The sequence below is a fragment of the Salmo salar genome, chromosome 05, assembly GCF_965601325.2.
Source record: "Salmo salar chromosome 05, fSalSal1, whole genome shotgun sequence".
Lineage (NCBI taxonomy): Eukaryota > Metazoa > Chordata > Actinopteri > Salmoniformes > Salmonidae > Salmo > Salmo salar.
In genome coordinates, this window is record NC_138295.1 from 82,014,603 (window position 1) to 82,031,404 (window position 16,802).

At 45.7% G+C, this 16,802-nt stretch overlaps 1 protein-coding gene across 5 annotated transcripts; it reads right to left on the minus strand.

The window, feature by feature from the left end:
• Window positions 1–259: 259 nt before the first annotated feature.
• Window positions 260–16,586, minus strand: LOC106606068 (CCR4-NOT transcription complex subunit 10). Of its 5 annotated transcripts, none has more exons than XM_014202153.3 (20): window positions 16,358–16,586; window positions 15,640–15,683; window positions 15,294–15,455; window positions 14,953–15,103; window positions 14,634–14,770; window positions 12,802–12,903; window positions 12,356–12,442; window positions 12,166–12,249; window positions 11,745–11,862; window positions 8,999–9,157; window positions 8,453–8,655; window positions 8,223–8,344; window positions 7,858–8,037; window positions 7,572–7,652; window positions 6,142–6,255; window positions 2,813–2,943; window positions 2,621–2,656; window positions 1,778–1,905; window positions 1,501–1,576; window positions 260–1,088 (listed from the first exon to the last, which is right to left on the minus strand). In XM_014202153.3, the coding sequence occupies exons 1-20, from the start codon at window positions 16,374–16,376 to the stop codon at window positions 922–924; spliced, it is 2,301 nt and encodes a 766-aa protein (XP_014057628.2). In that variant the 5' UTR covers window positions 16,377–16,586; the 3' UTR covers window positions 260–921. The 5 variants fall into 5 exon arrangements, with proteins under 5 accessions (XP_014057628.2, XP_045575040.1, XP_045575042.1 ...); XM_045719084.2 differs by having other exon boundaries at window positions 14,634–14,773; XM_045719086.2 differs by lacking the exon at window positions 12,802–12,903.
• Between the last annotated feature and the right edge of the window lie 216 nt (window positions 16,587–16,802).

A 16,802-nucleotide genomic window follows, 5' to 3' on the forward strand; every position in this document is an offset into this window, starting at 1 on the left:
ATCAATAGCACCCTATTCCAAAAACAATGGGCCCTGGTCAATCAAGTGTTGTACTATGTACCAATACCAGGTTTTAGTTTGTGTGTGTGTGGTCCTTGTGCCCTCCTCTAAAAGCACAGACAGCCAGCTCTTAACCCCTCCCCCACACAAAGCATTAAACACATTCCTCCTCTGACATGACAGCAGCACAACTCCACCTTCTCCCTCAACGGTCTGAGAACTATTACAGACCCACCAGCCATATAAAATGCAAGTCAGCTTATTTCTGTAAATAAAATTTATTTTTATACAGGTATTTCATTTGCCCCAAGCAAAAGTCGGTCAGTATATATCATAACGGATGTTGCTGTCCCAAATGGAAAGTTAAAACTCTCAGAGAACAGAGAAATCATGTCAGATCTACCCCAAAGACACTGCAGGTGATAGCCACTGAATAAAGGCTCCGTCCCAAATGGAACCCAGTTCCTTATATAGGGCACTACTTTCATTAGGGCCCCATAGGGCTCTGGTCAAAAGAGTGCACTTACATAGGGGATAAGGTGTAATTTGGGCCGCATCCGAGGCGGGTCCATACTGTGAACGCACCCTTCGTCCACCCGACAGGAGACCTCTGCATTTCATACCAGGACCTGACCTGGAGGGGCTCCGTCTGGGCTCTGAGGGGTTCAGTTTCCCCTAGGTACAGATCTAGGATCAGCTTCCTCTCCACCAATGTTAACCTTAACCATTAGTGGGAGGAAATGAAAAGCTGAGCCAAGATCAGCATCTAGGGACAACTTCACCCTACACCGGCACTGAGTTGGGGTCAGCTTGCCTTAAATAAATAATACACTGAGGTGAAGTGATGAGAGGTGGACAGGTGCGTGTTGATGTTGGTGTGCAATGGGGCAAGGAGGGTTAGGGGAACCCAGGGTTGAGGGCTCATTTGCGCTGGACTGTTGTGAACGGTGAGGGCATCTGGATGGGTGGTTGGACAGGCTGGAAGGAGGAGGGAACGGGCTTCTTTCGTGTGTCTGGAGAGGGCGTCTGGAGCACTGAGGGGAGGAGCTGGTTACGTTTGATGATCTGCAGGGCGAGCTGCGTGTTCCCTGAGAGGGGGGGTGGGGGGGGAGAATCAAAAAGAGAGGCCGAGGGAAACAGTGAGATCATACACAGCTCTTAGTAAGGTCATAATGTCTTGACCCCTGACCTTTCTACACAGGACAGAGGTTGACTGACAGCAGCAATCTGTCATCACTGCCTTTGTGCCAGACTGTGGCCTTCGGCATTCTACCTGGAGAATTCTAGAACTGGAATGTCAAGAGTTTGATTGACATCAGCCCCAACACTTCCTTGGAACCCCCCCCCCCCCCCCCCCAACCTCATACTATGCTAGAAAACAATAGTCAAGAAGAATCTATTAAAGACAACTATCATAAGGGCCAGATTGGAAAACCTGAGGGCCCCACGTCACAACTTTGCAGGTGGGAATGAGAACCCAGAGAGATGTAGCTGACTCACCGTTCTGCAGCTCCAGGTAGACAGCCAGTAAGATGGCTTCAGGAGGAATCTCCTTGGTGTTCACCATGGAGGCGGCCTGGGAGAGAGGAACAGGTTCACAAACATCTAAACAGTCATGTTTGGAACAATAACACATCTGAATGGTTTCAAGAGATAAGTATGTACTGTAGCTGTGTGTGTGTGTGTGTGTGTGTGTGTGTGTGTGTGTGTGTGTGTGTGTGTGTGTGTGTGTGTGTGTGTGTGTGTGTGTGTGTGTGTGTGTGTGTGTGTACCGTACCTGATGCAGGCACTTGCGGGCCTTCTCGTACTCACTCCTCAGACAGTAGGCACTGCCCAGGTTGAACAGCATTATGGCCCGGGCTGAGCTCACTGTGCTGGGGTAACACAGAGGAGTCTGCTTCCCTGCTGTACCAACACACAACACACCCTGTCAACAGAGGAGTCTGCTTCCCTGCTGTACCTACCAACACACCCTGTCAACAGAGGAGTCTGCTTCCCTGCTGTACCTACCAACACACCCTGTCAACAGAGGAGTCTGCTTCCCTGCTGTACCTACCAACACACCCTGTCAACAGAGGAGTCTGCTTCCCTGCTGTACCTACCAACACACCCTGTCAACAGAGGAGTCTGCTTCCCTGCTGTACCTACCAACACACCCTGTCAACAGAGGAGTCTGCTTCCCTGCTGTACCTACCAACACACCCTGTCAACAGAGGAGTCTGCTTCCCTGCTGTACCTACCAACACACCCTGTCAACAGAGGAGTCTGCTTCCCTGCTGTACCTACCAACACACCCTGTCAACAGAGGAGTCTGCTTCCCTGCTGTACCTACCAACACACCCTGTCAACAGAGGAGTCTGCTTCCCTGCTGTACCTACCACACACCCTGTCAACAGAGGAGTCTGCTTCCCTGCTGTACCAACACACCCTGTCAACAGAGGAGTCTGCTTCCCTGCTGTACCAACACACCCTGTCAACAGAGGAGTCTGCTTCCCTGCTGTACCAACACACAACACAACCTGTCAACAGATGATCACTGGATGTTACCTCACACACAGATGGGGAGTCTCTACTGAGACTGCAGGGAGTGTGTTAGGTGTGTGTGTGTGTATACACTCACATGACTCGACAGGCTCCAGATCCCCTTTATCTGGCCCTGTGAACACAAACACACTATCAAACAGTGATCCAGTCATCATGTGACTCAGACATCAAACCATCATGTGGTTAAATGGATAGGTCATTTCAGTTAGGGCAGAATACTGGTTGGGGTGCATCGATTGGAGCGAGAGAGGTGGGTGTGAGGACTAACCTTGGTCCTGCTCGCTGGACAACACCCCCATGGAGACATCAGTGACGTTCTCTGGGTTGAGGTGACCGATGGCCTCTGAGATCCGGTCCAGGGATATGAGGGCCTCTGCAGCATACAGGTGGCCCAGGAACCTGGAACAGAGAGACAGAGGATGTACCGTCAGACAGAATCAGATGCACCATTGACTCACTAGTACTGGGGCTTGTTCATGGGGATGTGAACATAGTTCATCGTATATACTGTCAAAAAAAATGATATACCGTAAAACTTACATTAACAGCCCGAGCGTTAAATCACTCAACACAACACACTTGGAGACAGGCTTCTATCTGAGCCCGGCGTCTTTGATCTTAATGAGCACAGCATTTGCATTGTTAATTGTTTAATTCCAGCATTCATTTTAATCAATTTCCTGCACGAATGTGTTATCATTTATACACGGTCAGGTTTATTTTGTCTTAGTATGCCTCCATAAAAATGTACTAGTCTCCTTTATGACTGTGCATTTTCAGCAGTTCTTACTTTTGCCACTAGAGGGTGATCAGACAGTTTTCTGTACTCCAAAGTTGTGTGTTTTTGTGCTGGCCAGTTAGCTAGCCGTTATTAGCCGTTTCTTCCTGCCGATAAAAACTGATGATTGCAAGAATTGATTTTTTTATGTCACAAATCAAACAATGAATGGTAACCTGGTAAACAGTTCATTTTCTGAAATGTCTGCTGTTGCCCGGCTATTAAATGGGACTGGTGGCTATTTGATACTGAGTTTTACAGTATGTACAGGTGCGACCAAATATACTGGCACCCCTGCACTTTCCTTAAATAATTCCCCTATTCTCAAATAAATTTGACATAATGTTTTTTTTTCTTCATACTTTGTTATTGGATTTTCAACATTGCAGAACCAATTTTAGTTTTGTAAACTTAAGCCAAGATAAATTTACAATTTTAATTTAGAAAATAAAGACAAATGACATGGACAAAATGATTGGCACCCCAGAGCTGTAACTTGCACAGCCTTTAGCCAAGATAACTGCAGACAAACACTTCTTGTAGCCATCAATGAACTTGCTGCTTTCTACTGACAATTTGGCCCCCTTTTCAGCAGCAACCAGCTCTAATTCTTTCATGTTTGAGGGGTGCCCTCCACCAACTGCTGTTTTCAGATCTCACCATAGGTTATGAATGTACAAGGTGTGGTGAGCAAAAGTTTATATTTCAACTTCTTTTAGAAGAAATACATTAACCCGCCACATTCTGGGGTGAGGATTACACCAGGATACCCCCCCTAGTCTGTCATTAACCCACCACATTCTGGGGTGAGGAGGACAGCAGGATACCCCCCCTAGTCTGGGGTGAGGAGGACAGCAGGATACCCCCCCTAGTCTGTCATTAACCCACCACATTCTGGGGTGAGGAGGACAGCAGGATACCCCCCCTAGTCTGTCATTAACCCGCCACATTCTGGGGTGAGGAGGACAGCAGGATACCCCCCTAGTCTGTCATTAACCCACCACATTCTGGGGTGAGGAGGACAGCAGGATACCCCCCTAGTCTGTCATTAACCCACCACATTCTGGGGTGAGGAGGACAGCAGGATACCCCCCCTAGTCTGTCATTAACCCACCACATTCTGGGGTGAGGAGGACAGCAGGATACCCCCCCTAGTCTGTCATGCCCCCCCTAGTCTGTCATGAACCCACCACATTCTGGGGTGAGGAGGACAGCAGGATACCCCCCCTAGTCTGTCATTAACCCACCACATTCTGGGGTGAGGAGGACAGCAGGATACACCCCCTAGTCTGTCATTAACCCACCACATTCTGGGGTGAGGAGGACAGCAGGATACACCCCCTAGTCTGTCATTAACCCACCACATTCTGGGGTGAGGAGGACAGCAGGATACCCCCCTAGTCTGTCATTAACCCTCCACATTCTGGGGTGAGGAGGACAGCAGGATACACCCCCTAGTCGGTCATTAACCCACCACATTCTGGGGTGAGGAGGACAGCAGGATACCCCCCCTAGTCTGTCATTAACCCGCCACATTCTGGGGTGAGGAGGACAGCAGGATACCCCCCCTAGTCTGTCATTAACCCACCACATTCTGGGGTGAGGATTACAGCAGGATACCCCTCCTAGTCTGTCATTAACCCACCACATTCTGGGGTGAGGAGGACAGCAGGATACCCCCCCTAGTCTGTCATTAACCCACCACATTCTGGGGTGAGGAGGACAGCAGGATACCCCCCCCCCCCTAGTCTGTCATTAACCCACCACATTCTGGGGTGAGGAGGACAGCAGGATACCCCCCCTAGTCTGTCATTAACCCTCCACATTCTGGGGTGAGGAGGACAGCAGGATACCCCCCTAGTCTGTCATTAACCCACCACATTCTGGGGTGAGGAGGACAGCAGGATACCCCCCCTAGTCTGTCATTAACCCACCACATTCTGGGGTGAGGAGGACAGCAGGATACCCCCCCTAGTCTGTCATTAACCCACCACATTCTGGGGTGAGGAGGACAGCAGGATACCCCCCCTAGTCTGTCATTAACCCTCCACATTCTGGGGTGAGGAGGACAGCAGGATACCCCCCCTAGTCTGTCATTAACCCACCACATTCTGGGGTGAGGAGGACAGCAGGATACCCCCCCTAGTCTGTCATTAACCCACCACATTCTGGGGTGAGGAGGACAGCAGGATACCCCCCCTAGTCTGTCATTAACCCTCCACATTCTGGGGTGAGGATTACAGCAGGATACCCCCCTAGTCTGTCATTAACCCTCCACATTCTGGGGTGAGGAGGACAGCAGGATACCCCCCCTAGTCGGTCATTAACCCACCACATTCTGGGGTGAGGATTACAGCAGGATACCCCCCTAGTCTGTCATTAACCCACCACATTCTGTGGTGAGGAGGACAGGAGTGCAGTCCAAGGAAGGAGGAGGGACTGATGGGAAGTCTGTGGTCATGAAGTCATGAAGCAGTCTGAAGAGTCAAGAGGTCTGCTAGGGCCACATTACCATTACCAGACGGTGAGTCATGTTAAGTCCCGTAAGCTTTGGGGGAGGGGGGGTAAGTCATATGGAGGTTAATGAAGTGATAACAAGAGCTGCATGGATAGCAGGAAGGAGGGGGAAGAGGAAGAAACAGAAAGAGGTGTTGAGAGGGGAAAGGGGGAGTGAGGATGAAAGGTTAAGGGGATAGAGGAATGAAGTCCATCTGGTATAAGACTTTATCTGAGTGGGGAAAGAGATAGAGAGATAGAGAGAGAGGGATGGATAGAGAGAGAGGGATGGATAGAGAGAGAGGGATGGATAGAGGTCTTACTTGAGTGATCCAGACAGCTTGGTCTGGTGAAGGAGCTTCTCTGCATGGTTCAGGGCCATCAGGTTGTCTCCTAACACCAGGGCCACGTAGGCACTGCAGGCCAGGAGGGAACACCTAGAGAGACAACACCACATAGGAGAACCCAGTCAGCACAGACAGGACAACATAACAGATCACACCAACCCTGCACTGGGAAACAGTGGGTTGCATAACATTCAGATGTGGGGGAAATTAATTCTATATTGAAATGAAACAATTCATTTAATTATTTGTGTTAGTTAAAGAAAAGTGCAGGTGGGGAGAGTCTGCACTGTAGTGGTCGTGTCCCTCCCAGGCCTCTCACTGGTTGGCAACAGAACACTCAGGGATTCCAGGAAATAAACCCAAGAAGTTAACGGGGCTGCTCCTAAACTTTCCCTGTGGGGTCAGCCCTTCATTCAGCACATCCTCCCCAACTCTACCCCCTCCTAATGAAAAGTGGAAGGAAGGAGGGCAAGCTTTATCCAATTAGTCCAGAGAACAGAGACCCAGGAAGACCAGGGCAACAGAGACCCAGGAGGACCAGGGCAACAGAGACCCAGGAGGACCAGGGCAACAGAGACCCAGGAGGACCAGGGCAACACAGAATGGAAAAAAGAAAGAAGGGGAGAGAGGGTTATTAACTGAATGGGGGAGACAGGAAGGGGAGAGAGGGTTATTAACTGACTGGGGGAGACAGGAAGGGGAGAGAGGGTTATTAACTGACTGGGGGAGACAGGAAGGGGAGAGAGGGTTATTAACTGACTGGGGGAGACAGGAAGGGGAGAGAGGGTTATTAACTGACTGGGGGAGACAGGGAGGGGAGAGAGGGTTATTAACTGACTGGGGGAGACAGGAAGGGGAGAGAGGGTTATTAACTGACTGGGGGAGACAGGAAGGGGAGAGAGGGTTATTAACTGACTGGGGGAGACAGGGAGGGGAGAGAGGGTTATTAACTGACTGGGGGAGACAGGAAGGGGAGAGAGGGTTATTAACTGACTGGGGGAGACAGGAAGGGGAGAGAGGGTTATTAACTGACTGGGGGAGACAGGGTTATTAACTGACTGGGGGAGACAGGAAGGGGAGAGAGGGTTATTAACTGACTGGGGGAGACAGGGTTATTAACTGACTGGGGGAGACAGGATGGGGAGAGAGGGTTATTAACTGACTGGGGGAGACAGGGAGGGGAGAGAGGGTTATTAACTGACTGGGGGAGACAGGGAGGGGAGAGAGGGTTATTAACAGACTGGGGGAGACAGGGAGGGGAGAGAGGGTTATTAACTGACTGGGGGAGACAGGGAGGGGAGAGAGGGTTATTAACTGACTGGGGGAGACAGGGAGGGGAGAGAGGGTTATTAACTGACTGGGGGAGACAGGAAGGGGAGACAGAAAGGTACAGAGGTCTCTCTTACCTGAGGTTTTCAACCTCCTGTTTCCTCAGAGGTGAAGACGGTGCTGCAGAAAGGAACTTGTCTCCTTCTTGACCCTTCCCACTGTCAAACCAACGATAAGGAAGTCGGGGAAATGGAAAGAAACATACTCCCTGTAAAGTTCTTCTATAAGAGGACATGGAGAGCTGAATCCTTGTTAATAGTCTATAACCTTAATAACCACAGTACGCTACAAAAATAGATTTGGAAGATTTGACAAGGCTTGTTTTAGCAACAAGCCAATCTCAGGGTGAGATGAGACACTGACCTGCAGGCGTCGCTGTTCTCTGAGCCGCTCTCTGTGCTGCCTGACTGGCTGGGTGTCTTGGGGCCGTTCTCTGCCTTATTCTCCTGCTGCTGGTGATCAGGGAGGAGGACCAGGCCGTTCCTCAGACAGATCGCTGCAAACTCCATACTGGCCACCGGAATGGCTGCAGACTGCCCATCACTACACACACCCACATTTAGGAGAGGAAAGAGTAAACCATGAGGTTAATGGAGATATAGCAATGATCAACATCTTGGGTTGTCTCAGTACCCTCTAATTTCAGCAATCACTACCATGTAAACAAATGTTTTAGCGCCATCTCCTGGACAGTACTGGTTTGGTCCATAGGGAGAGGGAAAACTGACCTGTAGATTGTGTTCTGGGTGGACTGTGACGCCAGGATGATCTTGCGATGGTAGCCCTGCCCAACGATGGCCTGAACGATACCTTTTTTACTCGGAAGACCCTTGTTGTCTTGTTCTAAGCTCTGGAAAAAAAACAAAATGCAAAATTTGAATGTTGGTAAGTTTTATTTCACGGTAAGAAAACAAGTGAGCGTGTGTTTGTGAGTGTGTGTGTTTTTATCACAACTCACACCCTTGTTGGCAGCGATGCAGCACTCAGCCAACCGTAACCAGAGGCCAGGGTTAGAGTGGTACACCTGCACAGCATCCATCAGACAGTCGAAGGCTGCCAGGGGCCGGCCGATGTGCAGCAGCTGGATCCCACAGTTATACAGCAGCTCATAACGCTTGTTGGCTAGCAGCGCACACATGGGGATGCCCGAGAACTGCTTAGCTGGAAGGACAGAGAGACAACAGAGCTAGTCGGCGTACAACAGAGCTAGTCGGCGTACAACAGAGCTAGTCGGCGTACAACAGAGCTAGTCGGCGTACAACAGAGCTAGTCGGCGTACAACAGAGCTAGTCGGCGTACAACAGAGCTAGTCGGCGTACAATGACGGAAGAAACATGTAGGATCAGTTTCCCGGACACAGATTAAACTAGTCCTGCACTAATACACACTTTTGATGGAGAATCTGCATTTAACATACTTTTAAATCCAAGACTAGGCTTAATCTGTGTCCGAGAAACTGTCCTGCGGCTTTGAAAAGTGTTAAACCCAGTTTATGTTGACTCACATTGCCCGTTACCCGTCGCCCCGCCGTCCCCCAGCTGTGCACATGTGTGGTCGTTCTCCTGCAGGGCCTTTTTGAAGTAGAATATGCCTAGGTTGTGTTTCCCCATGGCAAAGTGTATGCAACCCAGATTGTTCCAGAACATACAGCGCACACATTCACCTGATGGTAGAAACAAACAAGACAGAACATTTAGTGGCCCAAGGGCGTGGTCCCAAACTTTTTATAGTCCCGTACCCCTTCAAACATTCAACCTCCAGCTGTGTACCCCCTCTAGCACCAGGGTCAGCATACTCTCAAATGTTGTTTTTTGCCATCATTGTAAGCCTGCCACACACACACATACGCTATATGATACATTTATTAAACATAAGAATGAGTGTGAGTTGTCATCACAGCGCAGCTCGTGAGAAGTGACAAAGAGCTCTTATAGGACCAGGGCACAAATAACATAATAAATCAATAATTTAGCTCTTTATTTAGCTTTCTTACATGTAAACTTAATTTGTTCATCGAAAATTGTGAATAACTCACCACAGGTTAATGAGAAGGGTGTGCTTGAAAGGATGCATATAACTCTGCAATGATGGGTTGTATTGGAGAAAGTCTCAGTCTTAAATCATTTTCCACACAAGGTCTGTGCCTGTATTTAGTTTTCATGCTAGTGAGGGCCGAGAATCCACTCTCACATAGGTACGTGGTTGCAAAGGGCATCAGTGTCTTAACAGCATGATTTTTCAAGGTAAGAAACTCTGAGTGCAGCCCTATCCAGAAATCTGGCAGTGGCTTCTGATTGAATTACATTTTCACAGAAACGCTTGTTGCAATTTCGATGAGGCTCTCTTGTTCAGATATCGGTAAGTGGACTGGAGGCAGGGCATGAAAGGGATAACGAATCCAGTTGTTTGTGTCATCCGTTTCAGGAAAGTATCTTCGTAATTGCGCAACCAGCTCACTCAGGTGCTTCGCTATACCACATTTGAAATTGTCCGTAAGCTTGAGTTCATTTGCACAAAAAAAAAAATCATACAATGATGGAAAGACGTGTGTGTTGTCCTGGTTAATGCAGACAGAGAAGAGCTCACACTTCTTAATCATAGCCTCAATGTTGTCCCACACATTGAATATAGTTGTGGAGAGTCCCTGTCATCCTAGATTCAAATCATTCAGGCAAGAAAAAACATCACCCAGATAGGCCAGTCGTGTGAGAAACTCGTCATCATGCAAGCGGTCAGACAAGTGAAAATGATGGTCAGTAATGAAAACTTTAAGCTTGTCTCTCAACAGAAAAAAAACGTGTCAATACTTTGTCCCTTAATAACCAGCGCACCTCTGTATGTTGTAGTCTTCCCTGTGGCTCAGTTGGTAGAGCATGGTGTTTGCAACACCAGCATGGTGTGTGTGCAATGCCAGGGTTGTGGGTTCGATTCCCACGGTGCGCCAGTACAAAAACCAAAAAAATTCAAAAAAGGATGAAACGTATGCATTCACTACTGTAAGTCGCTCTGGATAAGAGCGTCTGCTAAATGACTAAAATGCAAAATGTTGTAAAAGCATTACACGGTCGCTGCCCATATCATTGCATAATGCAGAAAATACACGAGAGTTCAAGGGCCTTGATTTAACAAAGTTAACCATTTTCACTGTAGTGTCCAAAACATCTTTCAAGCTGTCAGGCATTCCCTTGGCAGCAAGAGCCTCTCGGTGGATGCTGCAGTGTACCCAAGTGGCGTCGGGAGCAACTGCTTGGACGCGCGTTACCACTCCACTATGTCTCCCTGTCATGGCTTTTGCGCCATCAGTACAGATACCAACACATCTTGGCCACTAAAGTCAATTTGATGTCACAAAGCTGTCCAGTACTTTAAAAATATCCTCTCATGTTGTCCTGGTTTCCTTAATTGACCTCCCATAAACGTAACGGACATATACTAGGAGCTGTGCCAGGCCTGCCACGTCGGTTGACTCATCTAGCTGTAACACATATAATTCACTAGCTTGTATAAGAAGCAGTAATTGTTTCAAAACATCTCCTGCCATGTCCCTGATGTGCTGTGAAACAGTGTTGTTTGATGAAGATAATGTCTGTATAGTTTTGGGGGCCTTTTCCCCCAGCATTGTCCCAGATATATCCGTGGGAGTAGGAAGAATTAAGTCCTCCACAATAGTATGGGGCTTGCCTGTCCTAGCCACTCAGTAGCTCACCATATAAGATGCTTCTAGCCCCTTCTTATTAATGGTATCTGTTGCTTTTATACATGTCTTACTACTCGAAAGTTGTCTTTATTCTCGCTCAAAAAACTCCTGTGGCTTATTTTTGAAATTGTCATGTTTCGTTTCTAAATGTCTGCACAAGAGTGAAGGTTTCCCGCAAGAGAGTAACGGTTAATGTGATTGGATGTTAATTATTTGACTAGGCTACCTGTGTTAGACATTGTGTTGTTATTTCGCTGAACACTAGATGGTTTCATTTTATTTCTGTTATTGAAACGAGGCTACTCAGACGAGAAAAAGACCCTCACCCAAATGTATAGACCCATTGGAAAAAATAAAAGTACTGTTTACATTTTTTATTTGGCGTACCCCCGATGGCATTGCGTGTACCCCAGTTTGGGAATACTTGATATAGGTAATACTCAATTGTAATCTGTCACTGACAGGACAGTCTGAAACCCTTTTAACACCATCTAGCCAACCTGATCCATAGTCCTGAATCGGATATATACTTTTACATAGGGTCTAAACGTACCTGTTTTGATGGCCCCAGGGTGCTCTGCGATGTTGGAGCTGTTTAAGAGCTTCACTGCTTTGCGGTAGTTTCCTCTCAGGTACTCAAAGTTACTCTTGAGGAAGAGTGAGGAAGCAGACTAGTGGGAGATGAAGGAAAAACAGGTTGGCATGGAAACATTGACATTCTAGTCATTTAGCAGATGCTCTCATCCAAAATGACTTACAATCAGTGCATTCGACTGAAGCAGGGAAAGGTAGGAAGTGGATGTTTGGGAGAGAGCAGGTTTAGTAAGGTAGTTTAATAACCTGGTTCCAGATCGTTTCGTGCCGTCTTGCCAACTCCTATGGTCATTGTCACGCCATTGACCATAGGAGTTGGTAAGACAGCACAAACAGGCTAGTTTAGTCATGGGTTTAGCAACGCAAACATCATGACTCACATTCCCTGCTGTGTTCATCACAGACTTGATCTCCCTTTTGCATGCCTTTGATGACTTCATCTGAATGTACGCTCGCACTTTGTACTGTGAACGAGAAGAACAAGAAGTGTGAAACAAAAGCAGCAATACAAAAGCTGCTTTCCCGTCTTCATTTCCGCCACCTCAGGAAAAGGATTGGTGTTAAACGTACCTGGTGCATTTTGGATTTTGCCGCTTCGATCATGCCAATGAACTCTGCCTTCTGGTTCCGACCATCTTTATTGGCGCTGTTGACACTCTGCAATATCAAGATAGACACCAACGTTTGAAAATAACCACATTGCATTAAGAAACTATAGACTTCAAATGTCTTCTCATAGTAAGTGAAGTTTAAACCATTAGTATAATAGCCTGCACTCAGATGTAACTAGCGTAACTGCATAACCTCAGTAAAATATTTTTTTGGGCAGGCAAAAATGACGTGGACATCCAAAGTAGGAGTGTGGTGTGTTTGGTTCTAAAGGCACCTTTACACTGACCCAACATTGACCAACGCTCCAACATTTGCCAACAACCACCAAATCACATCTATCCAATTCTGTGTTTGTTGGTCAATGTTGTGTCAATGTGTAAGCGCCTGAAGTATATTTTAGTAACCTGTCCTCCAGTAAGCTCCCTGAGATTATCCTGAATGAGGTCTGCTGCCTCCACTACCGGGTCCCTGTGAATGTAGAACTTGCACTGTGCCTGAAATATTACCTGGACATGACAGACAACCTCAATGTAAGTACACACACAGCAGCACATCTTTGCTCTCAACACAAGAACCTTAACTTCTCTAGGGTAGGGGGCAGTATTTTGACGTCCGGATGAAAGGCGTGCCCAAATTAAACTGCCGGCTACTCAGGCTCAGAAGGTAGGATATGCATATTATTAGTAGATTTGGATAGAAAACACTCTGAAGTTTCTAAAACTGTTTGAATGATGTCTGTGAGTATAACAGAACTCATATGGCAGGCAAAAACCTGAGAATAATCCAACCAGGAAGTGTGGAAATCTGAGGTTTGTAGTTTTTTCAAGTGATTGCCTTTACAGTATACAGTGACTTAGGGTTCATTTTGCACTTCCTAAGGCTTCCACTACATGTCAACAGTCTTTAGAACGTTGTTTCATGCTTCTACTGTGAATATGGAGCAAACAAGAGGGCCTGGAGTCAGATGAGTGAGGAAATGACATGAGCTCAGAGGCGCGTGCTCACGTGAGTGTGAGCTGTGTTCCTTTTCTTTTCTGAAGACATTGGAATTGTCCGGTTGGAATATTACTGAAAATTTATGTTAAAAACATCCTAAAGATTGATGCTATACATCGTTTGAGATATTTCTACGAACGTAAATATAACTTTTTTTGACTTTTTGTCGTGACATTTTCACACGCTTCCTGCATTTGGAGTAGTGGACTGAATGCGTGAACAAAAAGGAGGTATTTGGACATAAATGGACTTTATCGAACAAAACAAACATTTATTGTGGACCTGGATTCCTGGGAGTGCATTCTGATGAAGATCATCAAAGGTAAATTAATATTTATAATATTATTTCTGAGTTTTATTGACTCCACAAAATGGCGGGTTTGGTTTCGTGTCTGAACGCTGTACTCAGATTATTGCAAAGTGTGCTTTCGCTGTAAAGTTTTTTTGAAATCTGACACAGCGGTTGCATTAAGGAGTACCTGTGAGTATCTATAATTCTTTGAATTACAGTTTAATATTTTATCAACGTTTATGATGAGTATTTCTGTAAATTGATGTGCTCATTCACCGGAAGTTTTGGGAGACAAAACATTTCTGAACATTACACGCCAATGTAAAATGGGGTTTTTGGATATAAATATGAACTTTATCGAGCAAAACATACATGTATTGTGTAACATGAAGTCCTATGAGTGCCATCTGATGAAGATCAAAGGTTAGTGATTAATCTTAGCTGTATTTCTGGTTTTTGTGACGCCTCTCCTTGCTTGGAAAATGGCTGTGTGGTTTTTCTTGTCAAGGTGATGTCCTAACATAATCTAATGTTATGCTTTCGCCCTAAAGCCTTTTTGAAATCGTACAATGTGGTTGGATTAACGAGAAGTGTATCTTTAAAATGGGATATAATAGTTGTATGTTTGAGAAATTTGAATTATGAGATTTGTTGTTTTGAATTTGGTGCCCTGCTATTTCACTGGCTGTTGAATAGTGTGTCCCGCAGGTGGGACGGTCACGTCCCACATACCCCAGAGAGGTTAATATCTCACAACTTTACAGTTGCCACCAATAATAACAATAACATATCTGCTTAGGAAGAACAGTCATTTCTCTAAGAGGTGGAAAATAACATTCAACATACATGAGCACAGTAAAAAACATCAGAACATCATGGGTCAAAGTCAGAAACATGACACCCGAGAATGGTGCATGCTAGCACACCCCTCTTTAGAGGGACACGTACCTCCCCTTTGCCGTTCTTGTTGTTTCCCTGTACAGACAGTTTCTCCAGCACAGCAAGGAGATGGAGGGCCTTCTCTGGCTGGTATGTTAGCAGGTACAGATCCACCAGCAAGAAGCAGACCGCCAGAGCAAACTTCTCTTCTAGGACAAATAACACCATCAAGCCATGCTAAACTGTGGGGCTGCAAAGGCCGATTCATCAGGAACATTGCCAGTTGCTGTGACTAAGTGTATGTGCGTACTGTGTAGTCATGCAATACATTTCAATGTTTGTGTTCTCTGACAATTACGAATGTCCATATAAAAACACCAAAACCTACCAAACGGCTCCAGAAACTGGTACAGCCTCTCTCCAATAGCAATAGCTTCGGAGTACTGTCTCATGTGGTAGTGAATGATAGCTTGATTGTAGTAGAGCAGACTGTTTTCTACATCATCCAAACCATCAATATCCTCCATTGAAGTGTGAACCTTGATAGACAAAAAAATGCATGAATGTTAAGGATTAGCCAACTTAATGACTGAACTATTGTGTGCATGTGTGAATATATTGATGAAGAATCAAGACATTTAAAGCAGGAATCAACGATACTAGAATATGTTTAACATTTATTTGGCGTGTCATTGAGAGAACTGGATAAAAGGTTTCAACGATAGTCACCTGGTTTTTCATTGCAATAAGAGTCTGCTTCAGGGTGCATGTGGTGGTTTGGCCGCTCTTGTAGAATTCAGCTATTGCTTTATTCAAAGCAATCTTGTAGTCCTCCTTGTTCAACTCTTGCAGCTTCCCAAGGTGTTTCAAAGATTCCTCATAGTTTCCGGCCTGTGAGTAAACAAATTAAAATCAACAAATGTAACAAAAAACTTGTGAATAGTTGCATCAACAAATGTAAACAAACATTGTAAATCAGATAGGTTTGACAGATGGAGTTGTAGCCAAGTTGGCCAACTCCCTAGGATTGCACAATTTGCCGCAAACTGTTGATGGTAAATAAATGCGACGTTACCGTAAACGCCTCCAACGCATTTGCAGCTATTGCTTTTTCTTGGTCTGAAATCCCAGGGGAAGAAGTGTTATCATGCTTGACTTAATTTAATTCTGGTTGAATAAAAAAAATATATATATATATATATATATATATATATATATATATATATATATATATATATATATATATATACAGCCCATTTAGCTAGCTAATAATGACAATTGTTTGCTGCCAAGCCATAACAATGTTAAAACAAGTTAGTTAACGTAAGCTAGCTAGGTCCAAATTCTGGTGGGCGTGTGTTGACAGTTAGCATTCATGACACGCAAGTCAAGATTGTTGACATGACAAGTTAGGGAACTTGCTAGCTAGTGCATAGTTAGTCGAGTGTGCCAATGTTGGTCACACGTGACACAATTAACAACTAACTAGTTAGCCAACTAAATAGTTGTTTATTGGCATGTTTAGTTAGTGAATATCAATTCATAGCTAGTTAGCTACCAACGCAGCTAGAGCAAGGACACTGGAAGGATGGCTAGCTAACAACACTGGCGTTTACTAATATTACCTAGCAAACAACCGATGGTTGGTTAAATGTAAAGCCCATGTAAATGCTAGTGGATTAAAACTAGTGTTTGTACTAGCTAGCTATCCGTATATAGTTAGTAAGATAGAAATAACCTAGTTAGCATACCACTTTAGTTAACACATATTAGCAAGCTAGTCACTCTCCCACCTGTGTTGTTATCTGCCATTTCGGGGATCTCGTGCTTTAATTGTTGGAAATGCCCCAGCCAGAAGGTTTACTAAGATAAATATTGGGACAAAACGATTCGTTTACTATGTTAGCTAGCCAAGATGAGAAATGTAAGTACTCCGCTCGTTCGTAACTAGAACAAGATATCCGAAATCTGACCGCTCTCAAATGCTTTTTTTCAGTGTTCCGCCATTGAAATGACGCTGAAGTAAACAAATCTGAAAGGGCAGTTCGTGACGCAGATGCCTGTCAACACAAATAAATAGCACCATCTACCGGTATGGAGGGATGCAAGAAAAGTGCATCCACCCCAATCCTGGTCCCCATCTCATACTTCAAATAATGTGGTCACTCTCACTGTCAAATAAAATAATCCTACGTATTCATTTGCATTAACGGGTTATCAGAAGACATACATCATCTG